This window comes from Calliphora vicina, chromosome 1 (genome assembly GCF_958450345.1).
Source record: "Calliphora vicina chromosome 1, idCalVici1.1, whole genome shotgun sequence".
Classification (NCBI taxonomy): Eukaryota; Metazoa; Arthropoda; class Insecta; order Diptera; family Calliphoridae; genus Calliphora; species Calliphora vicina.
Window position 1 is genome coordinate 14,558,671 of NC_088780.1, and position 13,363 is coordinate 14,572,033.

General features: G+C 30.7%; 1 protein-coding gene across 1 annotated transcript; it reads right to left on the reverse strand.

Moving 5' to 3' along the window:
* Positions 1-206: 206 nt before the first annotated feature.
* LOC135949246 (uncharacterized) lies at positions 207-13,025 on the reverse strand. The gene is made up of 10 exons (XM_065498747.1): positions 12,223-13,025; positions 11,964-12,165; positions 11,746-11,901; positions 11,637-11,684; positions 8,993-9,084; positions 8,567-8,577; positions 4,004-4,796; positions 3,738-3,939; positions 3,517-3,672; positions 207-266 (listed from the first exon to the last, which is right to left on the reverse strand). The coding sequence occupies exons 1-10, from the start codon at positions 13,023-13,025 to the stop codon at positions 207-209; spliced, it is 2,523 nt and encodes an 840-aa protein (XP_065354819.1).
* Positions 13,026-13,363: the final 338 nt, after the last annotated feature.

A 13,363-nucleotide genomic window follows, 5' to 3' on the forward strand; every position in this document is an offset into this window, starting at 1 on the left:
TATATCAAGGCGTATGATTAATATTAATTATGAGGTTTTCATACGTTTTCCATCATAGCTTTATAACTATATGACTGAGATAAATAATTTTAATGACATTTTAAAGCTAACATTTTAAGCTTTGTGTTGTTTTGAGAAATTATTTTAATGTTTAACCGAAAATTGTTAAAAATTTAACAAATCTTTAAGAATTTGTTTTCGAAAATTTATTTTTTCACATACATTGTCCTTAGCAAAGCAAAAAACTTATAAGATATCTGCATTAACTGAAAGAAAATAGGAAAGAAATTAATAATAAAATATCAGAAGCATTCCTAAGAAAAAAATGTAAGGAATCTGTTACTGTTTTCTTTAATAAATAAGCGATAGAATTTATGACTCTTTCTTTAGATATAAAATTATTGAATCTATCACTTGGTTCTTTTGGAATTAAGTCACATAATGCCTGAAGATAAATTCACAGATTTTGTGATTTATTTCTTAAAGAAAACAGTATTCTTTAAGAAATAAATCACAAAATCTGCGAATTTTTCTTCAGGCATAAGTTCACTGAATCTGTTATTTTTTATACCCTAAAACAATAGTGGAGAGGCCTAATTTGAGGAGAGGTGGTCCATATTTGGTGATAGCTCCTATAGCTTCGGACATATTTGTTTTTATTGGAAATTAGTTCAAGAAACTTTCACTTGTTTTATGATAAATTATGTCACAGAATAATGGAGCTTTTCATTAGAAAATAAGACTTTGAGTCTTTGAGGAAATAACATAATCTGTGACTTTTTTCTTAAGGAATTTTGTCTGTGTCTGTCTCTCTCACAGAATCTTCGACTTTTTCTTTAATAATTATGTCACAGAAACTGTTATCATATCTTTAGGAACTAAGTCTTTGACTACTTAATATTTTTAAACAATCTTTGTCTTTAAGGAAATAAATATTTGACTATGTGGAATTTTCTATAGGAAATAAGTCTATGAATCCATTCAATTTAAGTAAAAGCTGTTTCACATACATCAAGTTTAATTGAGCAAGTCTTTAGTTTGTTGAAGAGAAAGGAAGAAAAAGAGGAAAATCTTTCAAATCTCCTCTCCTCTATCTTCTACCAACTCAAGACTTTCATAAGTTAGTGACATAACACAGGCCAACAACAAAATAGGCTTGACTAACCACTATAAAGATTTGATGAACCATGGCTACCTAAGTACAAAAATGGTAACATTTTTCAATTCTATGTAGAGATTTTTTATAAAAAAATGTTTAAGTAAAATTATAAAACTTGTTCGACGTATCACCACATAATTAATGATAACTCAAAAAGCGTTAATCCTATTTAGCATTTATAATCCTATATAGCTTTTATATATTGCCTTTCAATCGCCTCAGTAGTTTGGGAGTTATAATAACAAATTGAAGCAGAAAATATATTTTTTAAGTGAAAATAGGAAATTTTTTTTGTTTTAAAAAAATCATGAAAAATCGATAACGACAGAAATTGTTAAAATTATTGCTTTAGCATAAAGCCACATATAACAGGAACAAAACGACATATCGATCATAAAAATCGATCCATTCTTTTCGAATCTATCCATAATTAAGTGAATTCGCTCATTTTCACAAAATTTTAGTTTTTTGTTTGCAATACTTTAAATTGAGTAGTTAATTGTTATTATTTCGAATAATTGAATTCTTAAAACATAATCTGCATGTCATGTATAAATTTTCATATATATATTGCGTTTCAATCGGCTCAGTAGTTTGGAAGTTATGGTGAAAAATTGAAGCAGAAAATATATTTTTTACGTGAAAATAGAAATTTTTTTTGTTTTAAAAAAATCATGAAAAATCGAAAACGGCAGAAATTGTTCACAGTTAATACTTTGACGCAAAGCCACACAAAATAGGGACAAAATGACATATCGATCATAAAGATCGATCCATTCTTTTCGAATTTATTCACAATTAGGTAAATTCGCTCATTTTCACAAAATTTTAGTTTTTTGTTAGAAATACTTTAAATTGAGTAGTTAATGTTGTTCTTTTGAATGACTGAATTTGGAAAATATATTCCCCGTGTTATTTAAAAATTTTCATATATATATTGCGTTTCGAACGGCTCAGTAGTTTGGAAGTTATGGTAACAAATTGAAGCAGAAAATATATTTTTTACGTGAAAATATCAAAATTTTTTGTTATAAAAAAATCATGAAAAATTTAAAATGGCAGAAATTGTTTAAATTTATTGCTTTATCGCAAAACCACATATAATAGGAACAAAATGACATATCGATCATACAAATCGATTCATTCTTTTTCAATTTATTCACAATTAAGTGAATTCGCTCATTTTCATAAACTTTTAGTTTTTTGTTTGATATACATAAAATTAAGTAGTTAATGTTTTTCTTTCAAATGATTGAATTCTGAAACCGTTTTCCCAATGCTATGTACAAATTTTCATATATATATTAAGTTTCAATCGGCTCAGTTTGGGAGTTATAATAACAAATTGAAGCAGCAAATATATTTTTTACGTTAAAATATCAAAATTTTTTGTTTTAAAAAAATCATGAAAAATTGAAAAGGGAAGAAATTGTTCAGGATTAATGCTTTGTCGCAAAGCCACATATAATAGGAACAAAATGACATATCGGCCATAAAAATCGATCCATTCTTTTCGAATTTATCCACAATTAAGTGAATTCGCTCTTTTTACAAAATTTAAGTTTTTTGTTTGAAATACTTTAAATTGAGTAGTTAACGTTCTTCTTTTGAATTATTGAATTTCGAAATCATTTTCCTCATGCTCTGTACAAATTTTCATATATATATTGCGTTTCAATCGGCTCACTAATGTGGAAGTTATGGTAACAAATTGAAGCAGAAAATATATTTTTTACGAGAAAATATCAAAAATTTTTCTTTTAAAAAAATCATGAAAAATGGAAAATGGCAGAAATTGTTCAGATTTATTACTTTATCGCAAAGCCACGTGTAATATAAACAAAATGAAATATGGATCATAAAAATCAATAGATTTTTTTTAGAATTTATTCACAATTAAGTGAATTCGCTCATTTTCACAAAATTGTACAAGCGTGTATTTTGAGTGGAGATTTTGTGAAAATTAGCGAATTAAATTTTTTTTAAAAAAACCTCTTCATAGAATTTAAAATTTGGAACATATTTGTACTACTGGAACCACAATACATCGAAATTGTTTAGTGGTTTAAAACGCCTCTAAAAGTTGTTTGATTTTTTCTTAAGGAAATAAATCACAGAATATATTATTTATTATTTGAGAAATAAAGTCGCAGAAACTGTGAACGTTTTTAGGAAATAAGTCTTTAAATCGATGAACTCTCTATAACGATGTAAGTTACTTTTCCCTTAAGGAAATAAATCTTTAAAAAATAGATTTTTCTTTAGGAAATAAGTATTGAAATCTTTAACTACCTTTTTAAGGAAATTCTTGAGTAACAAAGCTACAGAATCCCTGCATATTGTGAATACTTTTGTACCTGAGTCATGGTTTCTCTCGATATTAAAACCATAGCTGTGGCCTTTAGTTGGGCTGGCTTTTGAGCTCGAGCTGTTATTAGAATTAACATTTTCTGATAGCGTACATCTGCACTGGGCCAGTCCTGATTATAAGCAGCAGTTGCCACATTAACACTCTGGGGAAACATTAAAAGAAATTGAAAAGTTATTTTGAAATTGCAAAACAAAAAACTTAATTTACCGCATCAATTAGCTCCTGGCCATAATAACAAATGAGATAAATTTGTGCTATAGAAATGACCAAGAATAAACTTAATTTTAGCAAGAATTCCGGTGAGGCACCTATAGTCATTTGAAAGCCCAGAAAGCAAATCACAAAGGAAGAGGCAATAAAGTTGAGTAAGATGGGTAAACCGAAGATATTATTCATTTGATGGGAGAGGCTAAAACAAAAAGAAATTTGAAGAATTTATTAAGATTAAGATAACTTTGAAATTTACAACTTACTCCAATAAATATGAATGATATTGTATCATATTTATCAAGAATTCCATATCCTCTTTGAAAGCCTTTTCTTTATTCACTCCCTTTTCCAATAACTTGCTGCGATAGCCCTCCATAGTTTTGGACAAGAAATCATAATGCATTATCATCTGTGTGGCACAGCTGCTCAACAATAAATCCCCCGATATTTGTCCCGCTGCCGAAGTGTAGCCCGCAAAATCTTGTGATACATACAGCACATAATACGACCAATGATCCGTCCAATCCCAGGGTGTGTACATAAAATAAGGCAGGATCTTTTCTATCTGGCGTATTTGTAGCCATTTTTCATAGATCAGGAATTGTGTAACCGTAAATAAATTATAAGTCCAAATGGCAATCATATAGATAACAGAGAAGGCTATGGTAATGCGGCTGCACTGAGACAAATACTGCCTTAAACTGTATTTCTGTTGCTGTTCCTTTTCATTGGGGAATATATACTTTAAACTGTTGAGAAATTTCGAAAGTTCCGCTTTTTTGCGCCATACAAATAACATTTTGAAATTGCCCACTACCACGAAACCAATATACGATAGAGTCATGGTTGCTTCCAGGAATTTATTGCCATTGATTATGGCCAAACTTACATAAATGATTTCCAGGCACAACACATAATTCATATTAATAATGCCGACATAAAAGATGAATGAAGCCAGCATAGTTTTGGCCAAAGAAAGGTTTTCCTTTTTCACCAACACCATGCCGGTGGTGGTGTAGAAAAAGTTGGCCAATTTAAAGAAATCCTCAAATTTGGCTGGGGAAATATTCATGTTGATTTAAAACAATATTTAAAATTTCGTGCTTTCAAAATATCCAACTTATGTTTACCAAAGCTGTAGCCAAACTGAAAACAGCTATATTTTCTTTGTTTTTACTAGACTTTTGTTTTAAATCTTATTTAATGACCTTTATAACTCCTTCCGTTTAATTTTTCAATTTAAAATTCTTTATTGTGAGAGCTTTATACACCCCGGAACGGCTGTTTATAAATATTTCATATCTGTCCAAACTTAATAATACTTATTAAATTATCCGGAACCATGATGACGTCTAAGAAAGTCAATAATCTGTAAAAAAATTTATTTAAATGTAGTGACTTCATCATAATCCACTCAATATTTTAAATAATTAACTCATGGTGGTAAATTTACTTTAAACAATTTAAAAAAATATGACTTAAACGTATGAGTGATATTAATTTGAATTACAGTTTTTAGTCAATAACAGAAGTTACAGATATTAAGCAGGAAAACATGGAAATAATAAAAAAAAAACTTTAAAAATTCGACTGGAAAATTACATAAATTTTTTGGTGATAACTATAAGCTTTTTTTTTGGTGAAATTAGCAATTTATATTTTTATACCCTACACCACCATAGTGGGGAGGGTATTATGCGTTTGTGCAGATGTTTGTAACGCCCAAAAATATTAGTCTAACACCCACCTTAAAGTATACCGATCGACTTAGAATCACTTTCTCAGTCGATTAAACGATGTCCGTCCGTCCGTCCGTCCGTCTGGCTGGCTGGTTGGCTGTCCATGTAAACCTTGTGCGCAGAGTACAGGTCGCAATTTTGAAGATATTTCTATAAAATTTGGTACATATTATTTCTTCGGCTATTGAAACTGGCTGAAATCGGTCCATTATTTCACCTAGCCCCCATACAAATGTCCTCCTGAAATTGGACTTTATCGGTCATAAATGTTTAATTTATATATGTATCTCCACAAATTCCACTCCAAATAAGTTTTATATACACAAAATTCATGTCACCAAATTTTGTTACGATCGGTCCATAATTAGTCATAGCTCTCATATAGACCCGCTTCCGAAAACCACTTTAACGTGCATAAATCGCTTAAAAATGTTGGTATACACACAAAACTCAACATAGTTAACTTTAATATAGACATAAATCACACGACCTAATTTCATGGTGATCGGTCTATAATTGGTCATTGTCCCCATATAAGGCCCACTTCCGAAAATCATTCACGAAAATAAATTATTGAAATTTTAAAAGAAAAATGTTTTTGCTCATTTACTTGGTGTAGGGTATTTTATGGTCGGGCTTGACCGACCATTCTTTCTTACTTGTTTTGATTTTAAATTAGCGAATTTTTGTGAAATTATTTTTTTTCATATTTAGAAATTCATTTTGATTTTTTTTTAATTTTGTTTTTTATTATTACACCGTCCCACAAATAGAGAAAAAATTCGTTAGACACGAACCGGATGATATACCTCTGAAACTGTAAATTTAATGGAGAAAAACTTTTAGTTTTTCATTTCGTGATCCTGTGTCCTTTTTTTAAGGACTTCAAAGTTTCACAGAAGTACATTTTTAAAAAAATATTTAAAAATACTCCTGCTATTCCAACAATGACAAATTGTATGTAAAAAGAACAAGAAAAGTTGTAAAATATTTTTTGTATTATTTTTATTTTATCCTGTAAGGATCAAAAGATGTTAAAAATATCATTTAAAATGTTTATCCTTTAAGATTACCAATAAATTCCTTTTAAAAAATAGTGCGTTAAAGATCCAAATATTCTATAGTAAATGTCAAAATTTCATCCTTTATATATATAAAGGTCAAATTAAAATATAAACAAGTAAGAGAGCTATATTCGGCTGTGCCGAATCTTATATACCCTTCACCTAATTATACTTTAAAATAAAAATTTTAAATAAATTTAGATAAACAAAATTTAAATTTTTTTTCTAGTTGTTTTTCGAAATTGTTTTTAAATTTTATATTTTTTTTTTAATTTAAAATTTTTTTTTTTTAGTTTTTAAATTTTTTTTTTAATATGAATAAAAAAAAATTCGGGTTAAAAAATATTTTTTCCGATTTTGACCCATTGAAGGTCCAACTTACTATGTCTTATATACATACGTCGTTGCTCAGGTCTTTGAAATATCTATCATTAGATATCCATATTGTCTATATTAATGATTTAGTAATCCAGATATGGGTCAAAAATCGAGGTTGTCCTGGTTTTTTCCTTATATCTCAGCCATTTGTGGACCGATTTTCTCGATTTTAAATAGCAACCGAGCCGGAAGAATTTTGGAGATATTGATGTATCATTCGTTATTTGGGGGCTTCAGAAAGTTGATTTCAACACACAGACGGACAGACGGACATGGTTATATCGACTCCGCTATCTATAACGATTCAAAATGAAAAATGTAGAAATTACAAACGGAATGACAATCTTATATATACCCTTGCCACTCATGGTGGGGGAGGTATAATGGGTTAGGGCTGTTGTTTCCAACATACAAAAATATTGTCCCAACACCCACCTTAAAGTATACCAATCTGCACAGGATCACTTTCTGAGTCGACTAAACGATGTCCGTCCGTCTGTCCGTCTATCCATGTAAACCTTGTAATCAAACTATAGGTCGCAGGTATAAAGATAATTCGGCACACACCTTTATATTGCCCCAAGGACAAAGGCTATTGAATTTGGCTAGAATCAGCCCATTATTTATCCTAGCACCCATACAATTGGCCTATTTGAAAATAGTTAAGCTCTCATAAATATCTTAATTATAAGCATATTCAAACGAAATTCAGCACAATTAAGTTTCATGTAAGCCGAACTCTCAAAACCAAATTTCATAACGAACGGTCAACAATATTCCATAGCTCCCATATAAGCAACATTCTCGAAAATATCATTAATATACATAAATCTCTGAAATATGTCAGTATCCAAACAAAATTCAACACAAATATGTTTCATATATTCGCAATTCATCCCACCAAATTTTATGATGATTGGATCATAATTTGTCATAGCTCCCATACAGGGCCCACTACCGAAAATGTGTGTATTCAAATAAGATTCAACACAAATAAGTTTCATATCAAAAGAAAACTCTTTATAATCATATACCCGGTGTAGGGTATCATAAGGTCGGGCTTGCCCGACTATACTATTTTACTTGTTTATTAAAAAGTCTTCTTCGTTGCTTTTCACAACGGATTTTGTTATATATTTTCCGAATGAAATATTAAAATAAAATATAAGAAATCAAAAATCAAATAATTCAAATTTAAAATATTTTTTAACACTTAAGTAGTTAAGATAGAAGGATGAAATTTTGGCATGTGGTATTCAATATTTGGATCATTAACTTACTATTTTTTTTAAAAAAAAATTATTGGAAATCTAAAAGGATGTTCGAGGATAAAAATTTGAAAGGATATTTTTGACCTCTTTTGATCCTTATAGGATAAAATAAGAATAATACGAAATATTTTACAACTCTTCTTGATCATGTGACACCAAATTTGACATAGTAGGATGATCAGAAGTATTTTAAAACATTTTCTTAAAAATGTACTCCTCTGAAAATTTGAAGTCCTTTTAAAAGGAAATGAAAAACTGAAAACGCAGTTTTTCTTCATTTAATTTATTGTTACAGACGTATATCATCCGGTTCGTGTCTAATATTGAGTGTCTTACGGTGTTATTTTAAACATTTTTACACAATTTGTACTTACTTGAATCTTTACTATATTACAATACAACAACTTTTATAACATAAGAGATAATGAGTCTACCCGAATTCCCTGATATTTATAAGTATTATAAAGATTTTAATTTTTTCATATCTAGAGCGTATGATTAATATTAATTTCGAGTATTTTTTACAAAAATAGCTATAACTCTTAAAGTTTTGTGAATATTTCAACAAATTAAACATATTTGCTTACAGAAAATTAGATCCTGTTTACTGGCTAAAAGCTCTTTGAATATCTTCATTCTATCTGATTACAGCAATGAAGATACTGTAGCAGTCTCATGGGAAACTAATGAAGACTGTTTGTTATGGTTGATATCCAGCTATATGGCGCATGACCACGGAGAGCATCCACCAAACGATGCTGTCAGTAGAGCTGTGAAAATGGCGAATGAGTCCAGGATACCTTTGGTCATCTGTGCTGACGCTAACTCGCACCACATTATATGGGGTAGCAGCGACACCAACACAAGAGGTGAGAGTCTTTTCAGTTTCATACTTAATATTAGTTTGGAAGTAGTTAATAGAGGGTCAGAACCTACCTTCATTGTTTCAAACAGAAGTGAGGTACTCGACTTAACACTTGTGAGTGCTGAGCACCACAGTATGATTAATAATTGGGCAGTCTCCGGCTCTTTTTCTGATCATCTATATATTGATTTCAATATCAGTGTAACGTATAGGAGTGATAATACCATTCTAAATAGGAGAAAGACCAATTGGGAGTTGCAGAGTGATGCACTCTCTCGGTCTCTACCAAACCCGCCCTCTATTGACAATAGGGACGATATTGAGGTAGCAGTTGAGACACTTACAGAAGCGTTCCAATCAGCAGTTAAGCAAGTAGTCAATGTATCCCTTAAAGACAGTAATTGTCACAAATGTCTTATCACTTGGTTGACTCCATTTTATATATTTTTGTCATTTGACACGTGTGTGCACTTTGTAGTGCAGAGATAAGACAATTGGTTACTTTATGCATCCCAAGTAATCTAGCGTGAAGACAATTGTCACTTAAGTGTCTCTAAGTAATCTAGAGTGTAGTCACTTTAAACGTTTTGTGAGTAATTCGTACAAACTGGTTTTTTACAAATTGTTTTATATAATTCTCATACAGTTTATTTTTGCTTAAGTATACTGATATCGCATGTAACATAGCATGAAGTCAATCATCTCTTAGTAACCTATGGTGAAGTCACTTCAAAATTTTTTTGTACTGCAGTTTATTTTACCCACCAGAAGCGTTGACTACCTTCGATCAGCTATCCGATAGTCACATTATAATCAAAAGGGTCAATTGACCCCCTGCTTAGGACATGCACGTGTTAAAATAACTAGTCAAGTAGCTGATCAAGTAACCAGTTACAAAGCTAGCATGGTAACTGACGCTATGTAACCAGTTTGTGAATCCAATGCGTTGCCTACTTTGGACCAGCTATTAGACAGTCCCATTGTATTAAAAAAGAAACAATTTACCCCTAGGACCGTGTTAAAATGACTAATCACGTGGCTATTGAAGTAACTAGCTCCCACCCTAAATGATGGGTAAAATCACTAGTTCGGTACTGTCTCCTAGAACTGCTGGGTGACTACTTGCTTAACTGCTGGGAACATACGAAAAACAATAAAACCAACACACAACCAAACATACGTTTAGTTGTATAACAAACAACAACAACGCCAAAACAATCAAACCAATACACATCCAAACCTACATTTTGCCCCACAAAGTAGATATATTCTGGATTCGTATAGAAAGCGAAGTCGATATAGCCATGTCCGGCTGTTCGTCTGTATGTTGAAATCAACTTTCCGTAAGCCCCAAATGATTCATACATCAATATATCGGGTATTCTTCTCATATAAAATCGACAAAATCGGTCCATAAATGGCTGAGATATAATAAAGAAACCGGGATAACCTCAATTTTTGCCCTATTTTTATACCCTTCACCTTCGTCAGATGGGTATATATAAGTTTGTCATTCCGTTTGTAATTTCTACATTTTTCATTTCCGACCCTATAAAGTATATATATTCTGGATCCTTATAGATAGCGGAGTCGATGAAGCCATGTCCGTCTGTCTGTCTGTCCAACTGTCTGTCTGTTGAAATCAATTTTCTGAAGACCCCAGATATCTTCGGGATGCAAATCTTCAATAATTCTGTCAGACATGCTTTCGAGAAGTTTGCTATTTAAAATCAGCAAAATCGGTCCATAAATAACGGAGATATGAGCAAAAAACCGGGACAACCTCCATTTTTGACCTATTTTTGATCTATATCTGTATTACTAAGTCATTAATATAGACAATATGGATATCTAATGATAGATATTTCAAAGTCCATTGCAACGATGTAGATAAGGCTATAGTAAGTTGGACCTACAATGGGTCAAAATCGGGAAAAATATTTTTTAACCCGAATTTTGTTTTCATCAAAAAATTTTTTTTTTCAAACATTTTTTTCTAAAAAAAAAAATTAAAAAAAAAAAATTTGGAAAAAACTTTTTTTAAAAAAAATTAAAAAACAATTTCAAAAAAAAAAATTTTGAAAAACAATTAAAAAAAATTAATTTTGTTTACCTAAAAATATTTAAAAAAAATTATTTTAAAGTATAATTTGGTGAAGGGTATATAATATTCGGCACAGCCGAATCTTGCTGATCTATATTTTGATTACTAAGTTATTAATATAGACAATATGGATATCAAATGTTAGATATTTCAAAGTCCATTGCAACGATGTATATAAGGTTAAGATGAACCTACAATGGGTCAAAATCGGAATAAATATTTTTTAACCCAAATTTTTTTTTCAACAAAAAAAAATTTTTGTCATAAAAATTAAAAAAAAAAAATTAAAAAAAAAAATTTGGAAAAAACTTTTTTGAAATTTTGAAAAAAAAGAATTAAAATTTTGTTTTCCTTAAAATATTTAAAAATTTTGTTTTAAAATATAATTTCAATATCTTAATAAATAAATTATTATTTATTTGGTTCTCTTCGATTAAATTAACAGAAATATTAAACTAAATTTTTATTTTTTAACATACATTGTCCTGAGTAAAGCAAAGAACTTGTAAGATATTTGCATGATCTGTAAAATAAATTGAAAATATTTGAAATGAAAGCTTTTTAAATGAAAAAAATTTAAATACCTCTGTCATGGTGCCCCTGGATACCAAAACAAATGAGGTGGCCTTCAGTATGGCAGGCTTTTGGGCACGTTTGGCAATTAAAATTAACATTTTCTTATAGCGAACATCGGCAGCAGTCCAGTTTTGATTATAGACAGCCTTGGATATATTGGTGCTCTAAAAGTGTTATATTATAGAAATTATAAATTCTTGATGATGTTATTAGAATTTCATCCTACCGAATCTATTAAATGTTGACCATAATGACAAATCAAATAAACCTGGGTAATGGAGGAAAACAAAAATAATAATAATTTGAGAATAGTTTCTGGCGTGGCGCCTATGGTCATCTGAAAGCCCACAAAGCAGATGACAAAAGAGGAGGTGGCAAAATTTAACAGCAAAGGTTTGCCAAACACATCATTCAGTTGATCGGATAAACTGCAATACAAATTTAAGTTTAAGTTTTAAAAATCTAGTTGATAGAACTGCACTTACTTTAAAAGATTAGTGTGATATTGTACAATATTTTTCAAGAACTCCATATCCTGGGAGTAGGCCTTCTCCTCCTCCACCCCCTTGAGACCTCTTTGCACTTGATAACTGGCCAGTTTGTAGGAAGTGAAGTCATAGTGCATGATCAATTGTGTGGCACAGGCGGTGAGCAGTAAGTCCCCTGATATTTGCCCTGCGGCCGAGGTATAGCCCGCAAAATCTTGCGAGGCATATAGCAAATAATACGACCAATGATTATTCCAATTCCAGGGTATATACATAAAATAAGGCAGTGTCTGGCCCACTTGACGTATATTCAGCCACAATTCATACACCACATATTGTATGATACTAAATAGATTGTAAGTCCATATGAGAATCATATACAACCAGGAAAAACTCAGGGTTATGCGAGAGCACTGCTTCAAATAATGCTTCATATTGTATTCCACTTGCAACTCTGCTGTATCGGGAAATATCTGCTGCAAACCATTCACGAACTTGGTCAAATCATCTTTGCGCCTGTACACGAAAAACATTTTAAAATTGCCCACCAACACAAAACCAATATAGGACATGGTCATGGTGGCCTCTAGGAAATTTTCGCCCTTGACCAAAGCCATTACCACATACAATATTTCGCTGATTAACACATAATTCATATTAATAACACCCGAGTAAAATATCACTGAAGCCAATACAGCTTTTCCCTTGGAAGCTTCTCCCTTGACATAGGGTTGTATGCCAACGGTCGTATAAAAGAAATTGGCCAATTTAACAAAATCCTCGAAAGTGGCCAGCTTCATGTTGCTGCTGCTGCTGCTGCTGGTTGTTTTATTCCAAACGTTTTTATGCAACTAAATTTGTTATTGTCCAGTTCATTCACTTTAACTTCCTGTTGTCTTATATTTTTTTTTTTTTAATTTTTTTCATTTTCCTTTGAAGTTTCTCTTTAAATATTTAAAATGCTGCATTAAAAATTCCAACGAAATTTATATTTCTAATATTAGTTATTAGTTCAGTTAGTGGTGGTTTTATTACATTTATTTAAATACAATGTTGTAAAATAATTTGTGTTTTATTTCAAAGGGGTTAATTATAGGGTTTTCTGGGCGTGAAATCAAAGTTATATAGGAAAATGTGT